Source organism: Lethenteron reissneri, chromosome 24, assembly GCF_015708825.2.
Source record: "Lethenteron reissneri isolate LAM-NWPU_2019-01 chromosome 24, ASM1570882v1, whole genome shotgun sequence".
NCBI classification, from domain to species: Eukaryota; Metazoa; Chordata; class Hyperoartia; order Petromyzontiformes; family Petromyzontidae; genus Lethenteron; species Lethenteron reissneri.
The window spans coordinates 14,674,412-14,690,601 of NC_083802.1; the positions used below are offsets into that span (position 1 = coordinate 14,674,412).

The 16,190-nt window shown below is 49.4% G+C and overlaps 1 protein-coding gene across 10 annotated transcripts in view; it reads right to left on the reverse strand.

Moving 5' to 3' along the window:
• Positions 1-14,520, reverse strand: part of LOC133346662 (transducin-like enhancer protein 4) — a 67,339-nt gene extending 52,819 nt beyond the window's left edge. For 5 of the 10 annotated variants that reach the window (XM_061558419.1, XM_061558415.1, XM_061558417.1 and 2 more), the window contains exons 1-4: positions 13,247-14,520; positions 12,827-12,978; positions 10,287-10,350; positions 4,601-4,645 (exon numbers count right to left, since the gene is read on the reverse strand). In XM_061558419.1, the coding sequence (XP_061414403.1) occupies positions 4,601-4,645; positions 10,287-10,350; positions 12,827-12,978; positions 13,247-13,270 (285 nt within the window). In that variant the 5' untranslated portion in view covers positions 13,271-14,520. The remainder of the gene's footprint in view (positions 1-4,600; positions 4,646-10,286; positions 10,351-12,826; positions 12,979-13,246) is intronic. The other 5 variants (XM_061558422.1, XM_061558420.1, XM_061558423.1 and 2 more) reach the window with 2 other exon arrangements.
• Positions 14,521-16,190: the final 1,670 nt, after the last annotated feature.

Genomic DNA, 16,190 nt, shown 5'->3' on the forward strand with positions numbered 1-16,190 from the left:
CGTACTTTTGCCAAACCAACAAATGCATACAAGCACCAGGCAATAGAATTTGTTTTAATAGCCATCAGTCCCACTCAATTTCCCGTTTTCACAAACAGCTATTCAAATTCCAATGTAACTCCCGTATCATATTAAAAAAAAACTCAGCCAGTTAATAGCTTATTAAACCGAGCCATAACAATTCACAGATAAATATTGGAAGCTTAAACAACGTCATCTCACCGTGACAGGCATATAAAAGGTTAAATCAATACGGTCGTCAGGGGAGGCCCGAGAACGACTTTACTTGTTAGCGCAAAGCCTTAATCTATGCTGCCCACCCATCCGCCCCCAAACTCTGACCAAAGGATATCTCCGCGGTGAAGTAGGAAAGCCATGAAATTGGTGGGTTGGGACAATTGCAGTTGCTCCCACAAGCTCTCTCTCCTCACACAACTGACTGAGCCCTTCCACACCCATACCAGAAAAACACCCAACCCACCGAAGCCATCTCCTCCCGACCCTTTCCAATATTTTCCACCATTAACCCCCCCCCCCAGCCTTCCCCATGCCCTGCCCGCATCCAGCCCGCTAGCCCGCACCCTTCTCCTCTAAAGTGGTCACGGTCCGTTCCACCAAATTCCACAGCCAGATGGGTACGTGCTGCCACCCACACGCATGCAAGCACGTGCACAGACACACACAAGCACACATTGGGTGTTTGAGCACGCACGTACACACCGGCGTGTACGCACGTGTGCGTGCACGCCCGTTTGGACGCACGCCTCATTACGCAAGAAAAATGGCAATCAGACGGAAAGATAATCACCGGCTTTCGCTGGCCGCTGACAATTATTCTGCTCAAAATAATGCAAGGGCTGATGTGCCGTAATTGGCCAAGTGGCAGGCTCTTACAGTCGGCAGCAATAATTTTCGGGACTTGTGCCAAAACACCTGCAAAACAGTCAGACCTCGGGGTGCAGGGAAAAGAATCGGCATGCCAGCCCACATCAACAGCCGCATTGGGTGGATTTTATTTGGCGACACTTCAATAGGCTACATTTGTAACTGCCATCTCTCACGTTTATTACGAGCCCTCTGCCTACAACAATTGTGCTAACTTTCCTTTGGAATTTTGTTTCGACATGCACATAGGACGTGAATGCATTCATGTGAACTTTAACATTTATTGTAAGCTTACAGCAATCCAGGATTAAGACATTAGACGGTAGACCAAAAAATTACCTAAAAAACGTTTGCCCCCTTCCAATTGTGCTGTCGTGAGATGAAGAATCCATTCGGAAATCTCACAGAAGTTTCCCCCCCCCCCGATTCAGAAAAACAGCTACAAATGATATTTTTTACAGAAATTCTCCATAAAATTCCTTCAAGTGGCCTGGTTATCCTCTTCCACTCTTCTATGAGACTGCCGGATGACGTTTTAATTGATATTTGTAATTATCAGGGTTAGAATCGACCCAATTTAAGCATAAACACTGAATTTCATATCATGCTCTTATTTTGTGTGGTCACTGGTAACCAGGGCTGTGACAATCCATTCACAACACTGAGAACTCGGTTTAACCGCCTGTGGCTGAAACCTAGATTCAAACTTAGAACCTCAAATGGTGCCGGCTCACTGCTCTGACCTCTGATTCACCTGGGTCAACTTTTTTTATTCATATCATTCATTACAACACAATGGAAACCATTTAAACCAAAAACGTTGATTAAATAAACAATCTCAATCGTGATGTGTTCACTACTGATAAAAAAACACAAATATAACCGAAACACAATTTTTGTATTGGCAACACAAACTAACAATCCACCAAATGGCACTTTTTTCATTTTTATCACGTGCAATAGTTGATTTTCAATATAAAAACGAGCACTGCGCGGGAATGCACGGCCGGAGTGGAGGGTGGTTGGGAGGGGAGTGACGTCGGCACGCGCGAACCCAAATGTGCCACAGGGCACTTGCCCACCTGCCGACCTGCCAGCCAGCCAGCCAGCCAAACTTTTTTTTTATAATATGGTATTAAATGTAAATGTCACTGTCAAGCCTGGGTCATGGCTTAGCACAGTGAGCACGGTGGCCTTGCTACTGGCAACTGAAAAAGGAAGGCAAAGCCGACAATTAATCTGCACCTCCCCCCACCCCGACGGTAAGCATTCTCCGGGTTGCTGTTATTGCCAATTTAATCAACAACACCAGCCACGAAAGTGATTCTTGTTAATGCAGGAGACATGAGCTACAACTAACGACTAAAAATTTAATCGATGAATGGTCATGGGGCAATTTATAATGATTCGATTCGTCACTAAGAATGGCATAAATGATATATAAACGTAAGAACTGACAGCAACTTTTGTTTTGGCCACAGAAAGCCCAAGTACGTATTCAAATTTTAGGGTACGTAATACATTTTCATGGTTTTTAGGACAAGTATGTTTCAGCAGAACTTGTCCACACTGTGTGAAACACATTATGGCAGTCTAATGACACAATCATTCCATGTTGAATAGGTTACTGTATACATTATTTGTACAATAATATTTTTTAATATTTCACCGAGTTTCCTAGGCTTTTTACCCGCAAGCTGTTGACATTAAAAGTCAAACCACAGGTATTTCTACAAGCCAAAACCCACACACTCCCTTACATAAAGTAAGGACACGCCCCACAGCACCCACTCTCTCTCCGCCTCCCTTGAAACCACCTCATCCACCTCCCAAAACCACCTCCCCCCCCACCACCCCACAAAGCCGCCGCTAACCAACCCAAACCATTCCACCGACGATGGCAATCAAAACCTGGCGGCGACCAATCACAGCGTTGCGCCATCAACACTGCTGGCTTTCTATTGATTAGGGCTGGAAAGCTGCTCACCCAACCCATAATCTGCTTAGATGAGATAGGAGATTACCACGTGCCAGCTGACATTTATTATTATTATTACTACTACAGAAAATATATTTTTAAGGCTCTCTACTTTTCATCTGCGCGTGCAATCTCCTCGGAACAGCAGTAGTAAGAGCGACACCGTGTCCGCGTGTTCATCTGCAGCGGCGTGTGACATTTCAAAGTGTGCCAGGAAGTGGTGATTAATTACTGTGCGGGTTTTTTTTCATCTCTCTCCGTGCGTACGCTTGACTCCACACAAAAAAAGCACGGTGACATGTGGCCTCGACAGATTTACTTGTGTCCAATTGCCCACGCACAAACGTAGGGAGACTTATGACATAAAAAACAAATACAATTCATTGCCGGGGATGGGCACTTCTCTGTGTGCGTCACACAACATTAAAACGTGTCAATGTGGATGTCACTGCACCTAAAAATAACATTGGACAGTCGTGATAATTATTGCTGCTATCAAATTAGCATCACCCTGCTATTGTATTGCTAACCTGCGGTAGCACGGCAAGTGCACTTATCGCTGTACTTTATTTTAGCCAGTTGTTGGACCAGTTGAGCAGATTGAGTTCCATAGTCTACTCATTGATGACCACCAACTGGCAATGCATGTCGAGGCTATGGCTGCCAACGCCCCCCCCCCTCCCTGATGGGTTCGTGCCATTTGGAATCATCACTGTTCACAAACAATTCCTGACTTATCGTCGGTTTGCTCATCATGGCGCAAATGTTGCTGGCACAGACCTGACGTCCTCTGTATGGAGGTGATATTACTCGCGTGGAGGTGGTGTCTCCACTGCAGAGGTGGTGTCCCCAGCGTGGAGCTAGTGTCCTCAGCGTGGAACTAGTGTCCCCAGCGTGGAGCTAGTGTCCCCAGCGTGGAGCTAGTGTCCCCAGCGTGGAGCTAGTGTCCCCAGCGTGGAGCTAGTGTCGCCAGCGTGGAGCTAGTGTCCCCAGCGTGGAGCTAGTGTCCCCAGCGTGGAGCTGGTGCTCCCAGAATAGAGGTGGTGTCTGCAGTAAAAGTGGTATTCCTGGCATGGAGTTGTCCTCAGCTTGGAGCAAAGCCACCCTACATATCTTAAGCTCAAAGTCTCCCATTACTGTATACTGTGGCATTCATCGCAAGTAGCAAATAAGGTGGGTGGCATTAAACTTGTTTTTAAATGTAATAATTACACATCAAATACTGCTTCACCCCTTATTCACACTTTTAATAAATAATTTAGCAATTTCGTTTTCGAGCAACGAGGTTTATTCTTCACGAAATGGACGTTGCCGTACGCCAGTAAAGCAAATTAGTCGACAAAAAAGGTGGGGCAGCTTCATAAGCGCACGAAAAACCCACACGCAGTACTCAGCGTGCAGTGGCGATCCCAGATAACATTTGCAAGGGGGAGAAAAATGTCTAAATATGTATTAACAAAAATATTTTTTTACATTAATGAAAAATCCCAACAGTGGTCTATGACATACAACGACCTTCTAGAAATTTCAGAGGGGGGGGGGGGGGCGGGGGTGTGCCACTGCCCCTTTTACCCTCACCCAAACCCTGGTTGCACCTGTGCTCACACACACAAATGCACACATCCAGACAACAGGATGTACACACACACAATCATGTACATCCAACGCGTGAACGCACGCTTGCACACACGGGCTTGCGCGAGAGCGCTATCAGATGAGGAAAAAAAGGGGGGTTACCTGTTTGTGCATCTCGATGTTGAGGCCATAGGACATCTCGTAGTACTGTCAAAACAAAAACGGGAAAAAAGGGGGTTGGGTGGGGTGAGGGAGGAGGGGAGGACGAAGGATGGAAAAGGATGGCGGGGGTTGGGTTCAGGGTTTGGGGGGGGGAGGACGGAGACATCAGTTAGCGGCACTGGAGAGCGATCACGCGTGAAGCAACACAAAAGCATCCCTTCAGCCACACACAAAGGGGGTTGTGGCAAGGCTAGAGGTTGTTTGGGCGAAGCGAGGGTGCTGGGATGTAGGATATGATTTGGCTAAGACAGTTTTTTGAGGTTTAAAATGTGTAGGCGTATGAGCTATGCACGTGTTGTGTTTTTGTGTGCGTGCGCTGTGCTTCGAACCCGGCGACCCCGAGTTCGATTCCCGCTCACGGCCACAAACACCAGTGACGATAAATCTGAACCGGTCCTGGGCTTCCCCTACGTCGACTCAGCCTCAAATAAGTTCCTGGTAGGGTGTGTAAACACCGCCACCCACCCCCTGGTGTGCCGTGCCGGCCTTGATAGGTGCTCGCTAACAGCACTTTCCCCAAAGGTCTGTTAAGACGATCCTGGGGGCTCTTTGTGGAGAGCTGGTTTAGTGGTTAGTGGACTGCATTAAGATACCAGCGTTCAGAGCCCAATTCCGGGCCACGGCTCATATCGGTAGTAAGTGATATGCAAGCCGGTGCGAGGTCTCTCTCCCTTAGCAAAACCTGCCCTTACCAGCTTGGTGAAATATGGTCACACAATCCCTGTAATGGAAGCGGCATGGGAATGCCGTTCTCCAGAAGTGGATTGGGGGAAAAAAGGTCCTTCATTATTAATATTATTAAAAATGTTATAGCGAATATCATAATAAAATCAGTCATCGCTACAGTTGTGACAAACAAAATAAGTATTAAATGGTTTTAAACAATATTCTAATTATGTCACCGGACATTCTTGGCAACCACGTAAATGTTTGAGCTGATAGGCTATCTGCTTAATTTAATGTGAGTGGTCAGTGTGTGTGTTTTTCAGGTTGGGTTGACATTTTGAGAATGAAAACAGCATTTCCTGTTTTTTTTTTATTCTGCTAAAATTGTACATAACTCATGATAAAGAACTGGCCAAATATGTAATCCCCGTAGAGGACGTTTTGAAAGAGTGCAGATACTCAATGAGGCTGTCATTGATAATATTGTCATTATAATACGGTTATATAGTGTACAGACGACATTTCCATGCATGCAAATAAGTTAATTTACAATGTGATGGATATTTTGTATAACAGCGTACATCTATTGTTTCAGTATAATTACGGGTTTTGTATAACCTGAATATATATGGTATGCCGTATCACTTTCGTTTGTAATTATCATTTTTACCAGCCAATAACTTACATCCAAGACCCAAACCTAGTGCCCTCCGACATGAAAAATATTCGTGAAAATCGATTTTGGCCGAGCATCCAAACGTAGGACCGTCTTAAATAAGGGTGTAGAGACTCAATATAAGGCTTTTCCTTGTACAATCGAATGACATAATCACAGTTTATTCAAGCGAGCATACACCACCCATTGCATTACAGTATTTTGTTTATTTTCTATTTAATCCTTTCTTGCCGCATCACTAATTGCAGAAAATTTTCCAATTTGAGCCATGACACGGACACAGTGAGCCGCGTTCGCAGATGAATTATTTCCCGAGTCTTTGATTAACATCCACTTCACAGTACATTGCACTTCAAATACCTAAGCATTTCCCCTGAGGGAGGTGGGATTCAAACTGTTGAACGCATGCAACGTTTTCGCCAAAAGTGAGAGGGTCACAAGAGTAACAAGGTTCGTACGGTCCAGCGAGTGTGTGTGTGTGTTGGTGGTTGTTTCACTGCGCCGTATCGCAGCCAGCTTGGTTCGATACCTGGTCACGCCAAACACCGGTGCCAAATAATATCTCAACCGTGTTCTAATCCTCCCCAAGGTTGACTTAACCTAAAATGAGTCAAATAATTAATTCAAATCAGCACAAGGGAAACAAAGACGGCCGCCGATATGGTGTTGACCACGCCTGCTCATTCGCGTGCCGTGTTAGCCCAACAGGTACTCTCTAACAACACCAGCCCCAACAGCTTATAAGGAACGTGCATAATGAGAAATCTGTGATGTGTGTCCATGTGTGTATGTGGAGCGGTAGTGCAACAGTTAGGGCGCAGCATTACGAAGCTGGCAACCGATTACCTGAACCGGTCCTGTGCCTTCTCTAGGTCGACTCAGCCTCAAATGAGTACCTGGTGCAGTGTGTAAACATCGCCACGAGGGAGACAAAGGCTGCCAGGCGTGGTGCTGGTCACCCCACCCCCTCTTGTGCCGTACCGGCCTTTATAAGTGCTCGCTAACAGCACTTGACCCAACAGTCTGTTAAAGGCTATATGGGGGATCTTTGTCTTTGTGTGTGTGTGTATAGAGCGGTGATGCAGTGGGTGTGAACACCCCACTTCAAACTTGGTGATCTGTGTTCAATCCCTGGCCATGCACATCAACGACACATTTTATCTGAACCTGTCCGGGCGTCCCCTAAGTCCACTCAGCCTTTAGTGAGTGAGCGGTGTGCAGCATATCAACACTGTGGGAGACCAGGGTGATGCCAGGAGTAGTACAGGCCACACGACCCTGTCACGTGCCGTTCCAGCCTTATTAGTGTCTCACTGACAACTCCAGTCTCTACAGCATGCGAGGCAAAACGGGGTTGTCTGCGCGTGTAGAGGGACGCAAACACAAGGCAATCACGCCCTTTGGTGTCTCAAAATCCCCTGTAGCGCGTATTATTACCATTGTTATTATTACTCGTGTCCAACCTGCGCGCGTTTGTTACGTCTGACGAGTTTCTCATAATTTACAGAAAAGTGTCATAATTGGTTTTAAGGGAAGGGGCGTGCAACGTGCGGCGAGGCGCTTGTCCGCGCATTGCGGCCATCCACCAGGAATGCACTGCGATTGTGACCGAAGAAGAGATGGTGATTGGGGGGCGGGAGTGTGATGGTGGAGGGAGGAATGGAGGAAGGGAGCGGAGGTGGGGAGGCGTGGTGGTGGTGGTGGTTGGGGGGTGATGGGTGATGAGTGTGCGCAATGGAGCCGCTCCGGCAAAGCCACACGCGTGCACTCAAGAGCGACGTGGGGTTTTTTTCTTTCTCTCTTCCTGTGCACAGAAACCCGTGTCGCTGGGCAAATAGTGGCATGCGATATGCTTCCGACCGCGTCGTGACACACGCTACCGGTACTACTGGTACTAATGGTAGTACTGTAGTTGTGGCGTGGGGCTAGCAGTGGCGGTGATATTGGTTGGTGGTTGTGGTAGTCTCGGTGGAGGTGGTGCCGGTGGCGATATTGGTGGAAATGGTGGTTGGTGATGTCGGATGTGGTAGTGGTTTGGGCAATGGGGGTGGGTTGTTGGTGCGGGTAGGAAAGATGGTGGTGAGAATGTGGAGGGGGAGGGAGGAGGATGGTGCGTAGGCGGTGGGTGTGAGTCGCGATTGGTGATGGTGCTTGCGCTGGTGGTGGAGAAGTGGTCAGCCCGGTGGCCTCCGTGGTTGTGGACTTAAGGGCGGAGGGCGTTACCGAGGGATTGTGATAACAGCGGCACACAACGACAAATGGGCAGGGGAGTCGCGCTAAGCAAACTGGGTGCGAACATTCGCCAGAGGGCGAAACTAAATCCGCGTGCTCGGGAAGAGCCTGAACCCCAAACAGAGAGAGGGGGGAAATAATAATAATCGGAAGAAACCCCAATAATTAGTCAAATAATCCCCCCGCCCCTCCCCCCACGAAAAAAATCATGTTTCACACAAACTTTTAGCCTCCAAAAATGACGAGGCAAAAAGGTCGAAATAGTTGGTCAAAAAAACTATTTAACAAATACAAATGTAGTCTCTGCAAGGAACGTGTCAACAACGTTCGTAAAAAAAATGTCACCACCGAGCGCTGCGTCACGTAACAAACGTGACCTTTTGGCAGCGGCGGGATGCTCGCGAATTTGAGGCACAGAGATGATAAAATTTTCAAAGTTAAGCGCGTACGTGTGACACGCGGGCCCCTATCTTGTGTGCGAGTCCCCGTGTGTAGTTGCGTTCGGGCCAGACGTGTTTGTGCCCATGCAGGTCAACGAGTTACTACTACTCGACTGTTGGTTAACGCGCAGTTAAAGCCAAATGTGTCTCTGTGTGTTTAAGTCTTCTAATTGTATTCTTGATAGCTTGGGTTTGATAGCTTGGCAACTGCTGGGGCAGAACAAAGCCTCTGTAATCTACTGCGTGTTACATAATCTACTCTATACTTAATCGACCCAATGTACATACCACACATTACACTGAAGATTTGCATTCTGGGAATAATACACTACGAAAACACCGAATGGCTTATTTTGAAAATAAAGCGTGTTTATAGTAAACGATAACTTAATGAATAACGTTCGTTCCTCTATTTATCTGATGCTGCATGAATGCCTCCTCATACTGTCAGTCATGTGGGTTGCTTAACCATATTTTAACCGCGTTGGTCAATGCAGGTTAGTCAAGGGGTGCCCAGGACTGGCTCACATATAATAATTTGCCACTGATGTTAGTCGTGGCCGGGAATCTTAACTCGCCGAGCCGGGTTCACAAGTGCATGGTACTAATCACTGTGCAACCGCTCCACCGCCAGTATATATCGTAATCCATCTCGTGCGATGAATTCATATTTTAAGAAAACTGTGCGCTGTTTCATACTAGAATCTTGCCAGTCATCTTATATTACGCGGTACATTGTTACTCAGCCGCAACCACTTCAGTATCAATTTCTCTTCAAAAGGCCAGTCAGTGTGTGTGCGTGTACGACTTTAAACATTGCCTAACCATACCCAGTAACTATTAGCGTCATTGTACTTACAGGCAGGCTTTAGCGAGATTCAGAGCTCTGGAATTAATTGGCTAAGCGACCACAAACGCCAAGCCCATATCTATCGCGGCAGGATATGTATCATATAATATATACTGTCGGTTGGCACCAGTTGGCATAGCGGGTAGAACATCTGCCATTAATCTGAGTCAGTCAACCCACAACACCTCGGTCTGTCTCGTGACCTCCTGCCAACCAGCCCTTTGACGCTTTCACGTGGTCTCACAGTGCACCCAGTCTGGCACAAGTGCTGTGGCGACATCAAAGTTGAGGAGTAACAGCTGTTGTAGTTGCTCTGTATGATGCAGTGAGTGACCGTGTTACACACGCACTACACAGCAACAAAAACAAAATAAACACAAAGAGTCCCTGCCCCCCCCCCCTCCTCCACGGCCCCTCTCCCATAGCCAAGCAGACTCGGGGGCACGTGCCATTCACCATTACGAGCCGTGATCAATCCACTTTAGTATGTATGTACGTTGAACTTCTTTCGCACCGCACGTAGCCAACCGTGCTAATCGGAGGTGCGGGGGGGAAGGACAACACTCTTGAAGGCCTCCCCAAGTCGCCGGTAACGCGGACACACACACATATATACCATACACGTGCTCCAAACGTACGAACACGCGCGCACAACAGACCACATCCCTCAGCTCATTAAACTTTTAACGGAGCGCGCAATATCCGCGCAGCTGAATTATTTATGCCCGTGGCTTTCCTCCTGCTCATCATTGGTTTGCTCACCATGACATAGTGGCGTTGCATCTCCGTCTTCTCGCTCGCCAGCTTCTCGCATTCCAGTTTCAGGCTGTGGGAACAACACGCATCACCATCTTTAGCACGCAACACACGAGCACCAAAGACAAAGATTCCCCATATAGACAAAACACACTTTTGGGGCAAGTGGTGTTCGCGAGAACGTGTGAAGGCCCCAGAGGTGCAATTTACACACCGCACCAGGTACTCATTTTAGGTTAAGTCGACCTAGGTGAGGCCCAGGAGCGGTTCAGGTGTTGGCTGTGTGCGGGAATCGAACTCAAGTCGACAGGTTTTGTAGTGCAGTGTGCTAACCGCTACATGAAAGCTCCCCACTAACACCACACACACAACACAAAGGTCCCTCCGCTGCTACAACGTACACAGGGCGAGATGAAGTTCTATGGGGGCCGTTATAATTTGGGGGGCCTCATTGTTTATTCAATTCCAACCATTGACCCTTTACCTTGGTTGGTTATTTCAGTTCCGTTTGTGAAGTGTGATGGACGTAATATATAAAAAAAACTAGCCAAATTTAGGGTACATAATTGGCCGGGGTGATACGTACACGTACTGATACTTTCTCGCTTGACTTGCCAAATTAGCTGTAGAATGGATCATAGTGCTGCTGCTCCACTAGTTGTGTGCGTTTTAACCCAGGGCAGTATATATATTTTAGAGCGGGTGAAGCCACAAAATCCGAAGTCTCACATTTTCGGACGTGAGCACCCTGCAATTAGGGTCGTTAGGAGCGTGGCCAGCACCCCCCCCCCCCGCTCCGTCTTTGTCTCCCAAGTACTGAGGATTATTTAACGATGCGTCGACCTAACAATGTACGGGAAAGTCCCCCCCACCCCCCAGATTAGTTCAGATTTCAAGTCGCCGACTGATGATACCCATATGGCAGGGACAACACCAGCTCAGGTAGGTATAAGCCTGTGGTTTGTTGGCGTAGCGTGCCCGATAACTACTGCGGCACAAAACACACTGACACGCGGTACAAACAACGTTCTTGGGGGGGGGGGGGGGGTCAGATTGCCGTGTTGACGAAACGTCTTAAGATCAATGAAGCACGACGCCTTGCTTGGTTGTTGGCTTATCGCCCAATTATTGTAGACATGGCCACGTTTTCGCTAACATTGGGACGGAACGAAAACTGTTCGCCGCCGGTCAGACAAAGGCAGACAGACATCATCACCCACACGGCGTGCACCTTGAGCTGAAAAAGTATCGCAGCGTATTCAATTATTACCACGCTCTAAATTATTTTCGGCCACAACCCAGAGTTGAACGTGATGTCGCCCCCCCATCTCTTCCTTCGTATCACACGCAAATTCTTCAGTCGGTTAACTTGGCAGCTTTCGCGAATCGCGAGAAAATCCATTAAATCATCAACGGTCACTTGCCAAAGTGAGTAAGCGTACCGACCTACGCATACAAACTTTTCCTCTCTTGACACTGCGGGTGCACGTACACACACACACGTAAGCAACAATGCGGCCACCCCCCCAGCCAGCATCGTGAGTACACACTTCTAAGCAATCCGTGTGTGTGTGTCTGTGGCAGCATTACAGCCTCGACGTGCGTTCAGGGACGATTCCGTCTTCGGATACAGATATAGTCAATCCGTCCCACATGGCTTGCTTGATTAAAGCACACAACACAGCAGACATCCCCCCCCCCCCCTTGCTATTTAAAGCGCCGATGAATCGCCTTAAGAAGTCCCCCCTGTGAGCGTCGTGTTTTACATAAACACACAAGTTGCTATAAACCGATGGGCCACTTCACGCCCTCTGTAGCGTATATATAAGGGTGAAAATGTGTGTGTGTGTGTGTGTGCTGTATATGTTTGTGGATAAACATGCTTTACAGTGGTACTGCGCACACCACGAACATTATTAATTGGTGTGCCGTGTCGACGTTAATCGGGGCTCACTTTAACAGCAGCACTTGCCCTCCATGAGTCCTTTGTGTAATAGAAAAAAACCCGGCGGCGAAGCGATTTACTTAGGACGTTGCGACCACCAGATCACGATCACGGTGAACATCAGTGGGACGAGTGAAATCTGAAACGGTCCGGTCTCGTTGCCTCCCTTCCGCCACCCCAACCCCCCCCCCCACACACACACAAGGTCGACTTCCTTCTTGTACGAGTAACCAGTTCGTTGTGTGTGTCAAACATCAACACCGGGAGAGACAAAGACGGCCGGACCGTCCTAAGACGCACGCGAACAGCACCGAACACCACCATCACTTGATGCAGCAAATGTGGCTGTGACGGTCACCACCTGATGACGGAGACTCGTGTTGCCTCCGAAACGTCGTGATTTCTATTTTATTTTACTTTTATTAATTTTAATGTTTTACCTACGTGACTTTACCGAAAACACCTAAGAATACCACCACCACCACCACCCCCATCTCCATCCCCACCCCCCCAACCAGAACAATATCTATCTTGTTCAAACACGCGGTGTCGTCTTTTGTCTTCTTGCGTGTCGGTAGCGCGATAGCGGTGGACATCATACCTGTGATACTGCGCCTGTAGAAACTGGAACTCCTCCTTGATGCGATCGCACGATTCGGTCACCGTGAACTTAAAGGGCTGTCCGGGCTGGTGAGGAGCCTGGAGTCGCGGGCAGCCACAACCACACGCGTTGAGCGTCTCAACAAGAAACTCCTCTCGGTTCATATTGCGTTAGAAACACACACACACACAAAAAAAACACCACACATCGGCAGACACATACGCACCGCAAGGGTTAACGTACTCGCACGCACCAAAACTGCAGGTCGGCAAGCACACACACACAGAGAGAGGGTGCGCGCTCACCCTCCAGCAGCAGCAGCAGCAAGCAACAACAACGACAACCTTTATTGTACACACACATACACACATATATCCATTTCCCACCGCACGGACACTTCACAAAGCCATTTGTACGTACCGGGTGTCTGCCTTGGGGGTACATCTTTGGATCTGTCCGTGGTCAAAGTTACGGCTCGTGTCGTGTTTTCTCAGCCTCCTGATGTCCACCTCTTCCACGCGTCCCCCTCGTCTTCCTCTTCTCTGTGTCTCTCTCCGGGTTCGGATGACGAGGCCGAAGAGGCTGCTGCTGCTGTTTCCCACGACAGTCGCTGGTCGTATTCCACTCGGCGTGCGGGTAAAACCCCCGCCGTGTCGTCTCACAAAGGCGAATGGACGGAAGAAGAAAAGCGAAACGGGAGTGGAAGCGGCTCTGCGCTGTCAACGAGAGGCGCTCGCATCAAATCCTGCGGCTCAGTCCGATGTGCTCCAGCCCCGCACCTTCCTTCCCTTCTCCTCCTCCTCGTCGTCGTCGTTGTCTCTCCCTGCGACTTCCTCGCTCGCCGTGGCCTCTTACTTGTTCGTCTGTAGGAGGAAGAGCGATTTTTTTTCGTTTGTGTTCGCACAAGGTCCGTCCGCAAGGCCCGCTCCGCTTGCTCCGCTCTCAGGCCGCCAGCATCGTCCGGGCGGCCGGGCGGCACCGCGGGTTTGCGGCTTCGTCGATGTTGCGCTGGATGATGATGAGGATGATGATGATGAGTGCCCACCGCACTTGCCCCACCTCCTTAGGCTCTTCTCTCTCGTTCTCTCGCCCCCCTCTTCCTCGTCGCTCCACCGCCGTCCGTCGCGTTGGAGCGCAGTGATCCCGGCACGACGGACAACACCAAATGTCTCTTCACCCTCCCCCACCCCAACCCGTCGCTCCCCCCCCACACCCCACACACACTACTGACAGCACGCACTCACATGCGTGTGCTGCCACCGCTACTACTACTGCTGCTACCAAACACTATAGGACGTATCGACTTCCGATTACAGAATTACGCAGAAGAAGAAAAGGGTGGTTAGTGATGGGGTGGTGGGGATGAGTCGAGGTTAGTAAAGAGGGTGATGGGATCGGGGGTGTGGGTTAGGGTGGGGGGGTGGTAGTAAGAGGAATGAAATAATTAAGCTCCGATGTGCTTACAATAAAATAATTAAAATAGAAACACGCGCGTACGCACAACACAGCAGAAAATACGTCGACGACGACGACAAACAATAACGCCCAAATCAGCCGCCGCTCACGACGGCCGAGCTAAAGCAGTCTATATCAGGGCACTAGACAAACGTCAACACTCCTCCTCCTCTCTCTCTTGCGCTCTCTCTCTCTTGCTCTCTCTCTCTCGTCCGGACTCGCTCTGCGGGGAGAGCGCGGCTTTCCAAATTTGGCTTGGGCTTATCGAGCGTCTTTGCGCTCCCTCGGCCAATGGATCGTTCGCGGCCCCCACGTGGGGCCGTGTCGTCCCACGAATGGCGTAGCGAGTGCGGACGCGGCGAGGCGGCGCCTCCAGCCCGCCGAGCCTCTCACGGGTCGGCGAACGCACCGCGCCCGTCAATCAACTCAAGCGCCGTTAAAGCGCCGTGTCGAGCTGTCACTCAAAGTAACGTGGTGGTGGTGGAGGAGGAAGAGGAGCGAGAGGAGGGGGGTGGGAGGGCTCCGCCAATGGACGGACGCGCAGGAGCAGTGCGGGTGTTATGGATGGGATGGATGTATACGGCGAGACACACGCGGACGCACGCACGAACGGACGAATGGAGACCCCCACCCTCTGCTCCTTAGCCTCAGCCAGCCAGAACCCTCCACCATCTCCTCCCCTCCCCCCGACTCGCTACCCCCCCACCACCATCACACTCACCCCCCCCCCATCATAAACCCCCCCACCCAACCCACCACCATCACCCCCCCCCCACCACCACACACACCCCCCCACCACAAACCCACGTTTTTTTTCCTCTCTTGGCAAAAAACCCACCCAACCACCCAACCCTGATTCTCGTAACCCCATCCCCCGCCTTAACCCACCACCCCCCTAACACGTATAGCAGCCGGGCCAGCCAGCCCTACCTCCTTCCACCCTGTCTTCTTATACATGCCCCTACCTTCTCCGTCGGTTTAGAAAGGGAGGGAGGGAGGGGGGAGAAGCAAAAAGGAGCGAGTGTATGGTGGAGGGGGTGAAATTTGTTCCCACGTCGGCGTTGATGCCTCGTTACGTCCCTGCCTTCCTCCGCCTCTGCTTGAGTCAGGTCACCACGCAGACCCAATCAAAATACATCAGCATTCCTGCTCTGTTACATGCACTGCAATAGCACAATAACAGTGGGGGTTTTGCCTTCTTATAATCTTCAGACTCTTGGTTTTTTTTATCCTCCATTAGGGGCAAACACGCACAGAGGGAGATGGGGACGAGTCCCGTAAAATAAATTATCGGGAGAAATTCGTGGTGGGTGGGTGTTTTTTTTCTCTCTTAACACCAGAAAATAAACTCCTCCTTGTTTGAAATCGTATTTATTATATACACACCACGCACGCGTATGACCAACTCACCCGGAATGCCCCCCCAGTATCGTCAAATCTCAGTCATATCTCGGAAATCTAAGAGGACTGGGTAATGCTTGGTTGGAATGGCGACCACTCCGGCATAAGAACGGGTTGTTTTGCGAACTTTCGGGGTCTACGTGATGGGGCGGCGGATGGGCGATGCAGTGAAATGCATTGTTGGCCTGTACGTATAAGCTACCTACGTCTTTGTAGCCCGCCATCACGATAACCAACTCACACTGTCCAGCGTGGTGAAATATGGTCAAATATACCCTCGCTGCTAACACGGCATGGCGAGGCCCTCATCATCCAACAGTGGATTGATACACAGGGCTTCTGCAAATCACACGTCGCAACCCCCACCCCCACAACTACGATTATAAAGGCGAATGAATGCGTCCGTGGCTGTTTATTTAGTAATTCAATATTTATTCCGTATCTATGTACCTCGACACGTTTAAACTCCAGTGGCCTCACAGATGTAATTGCCATGAGTCAGTCTCCC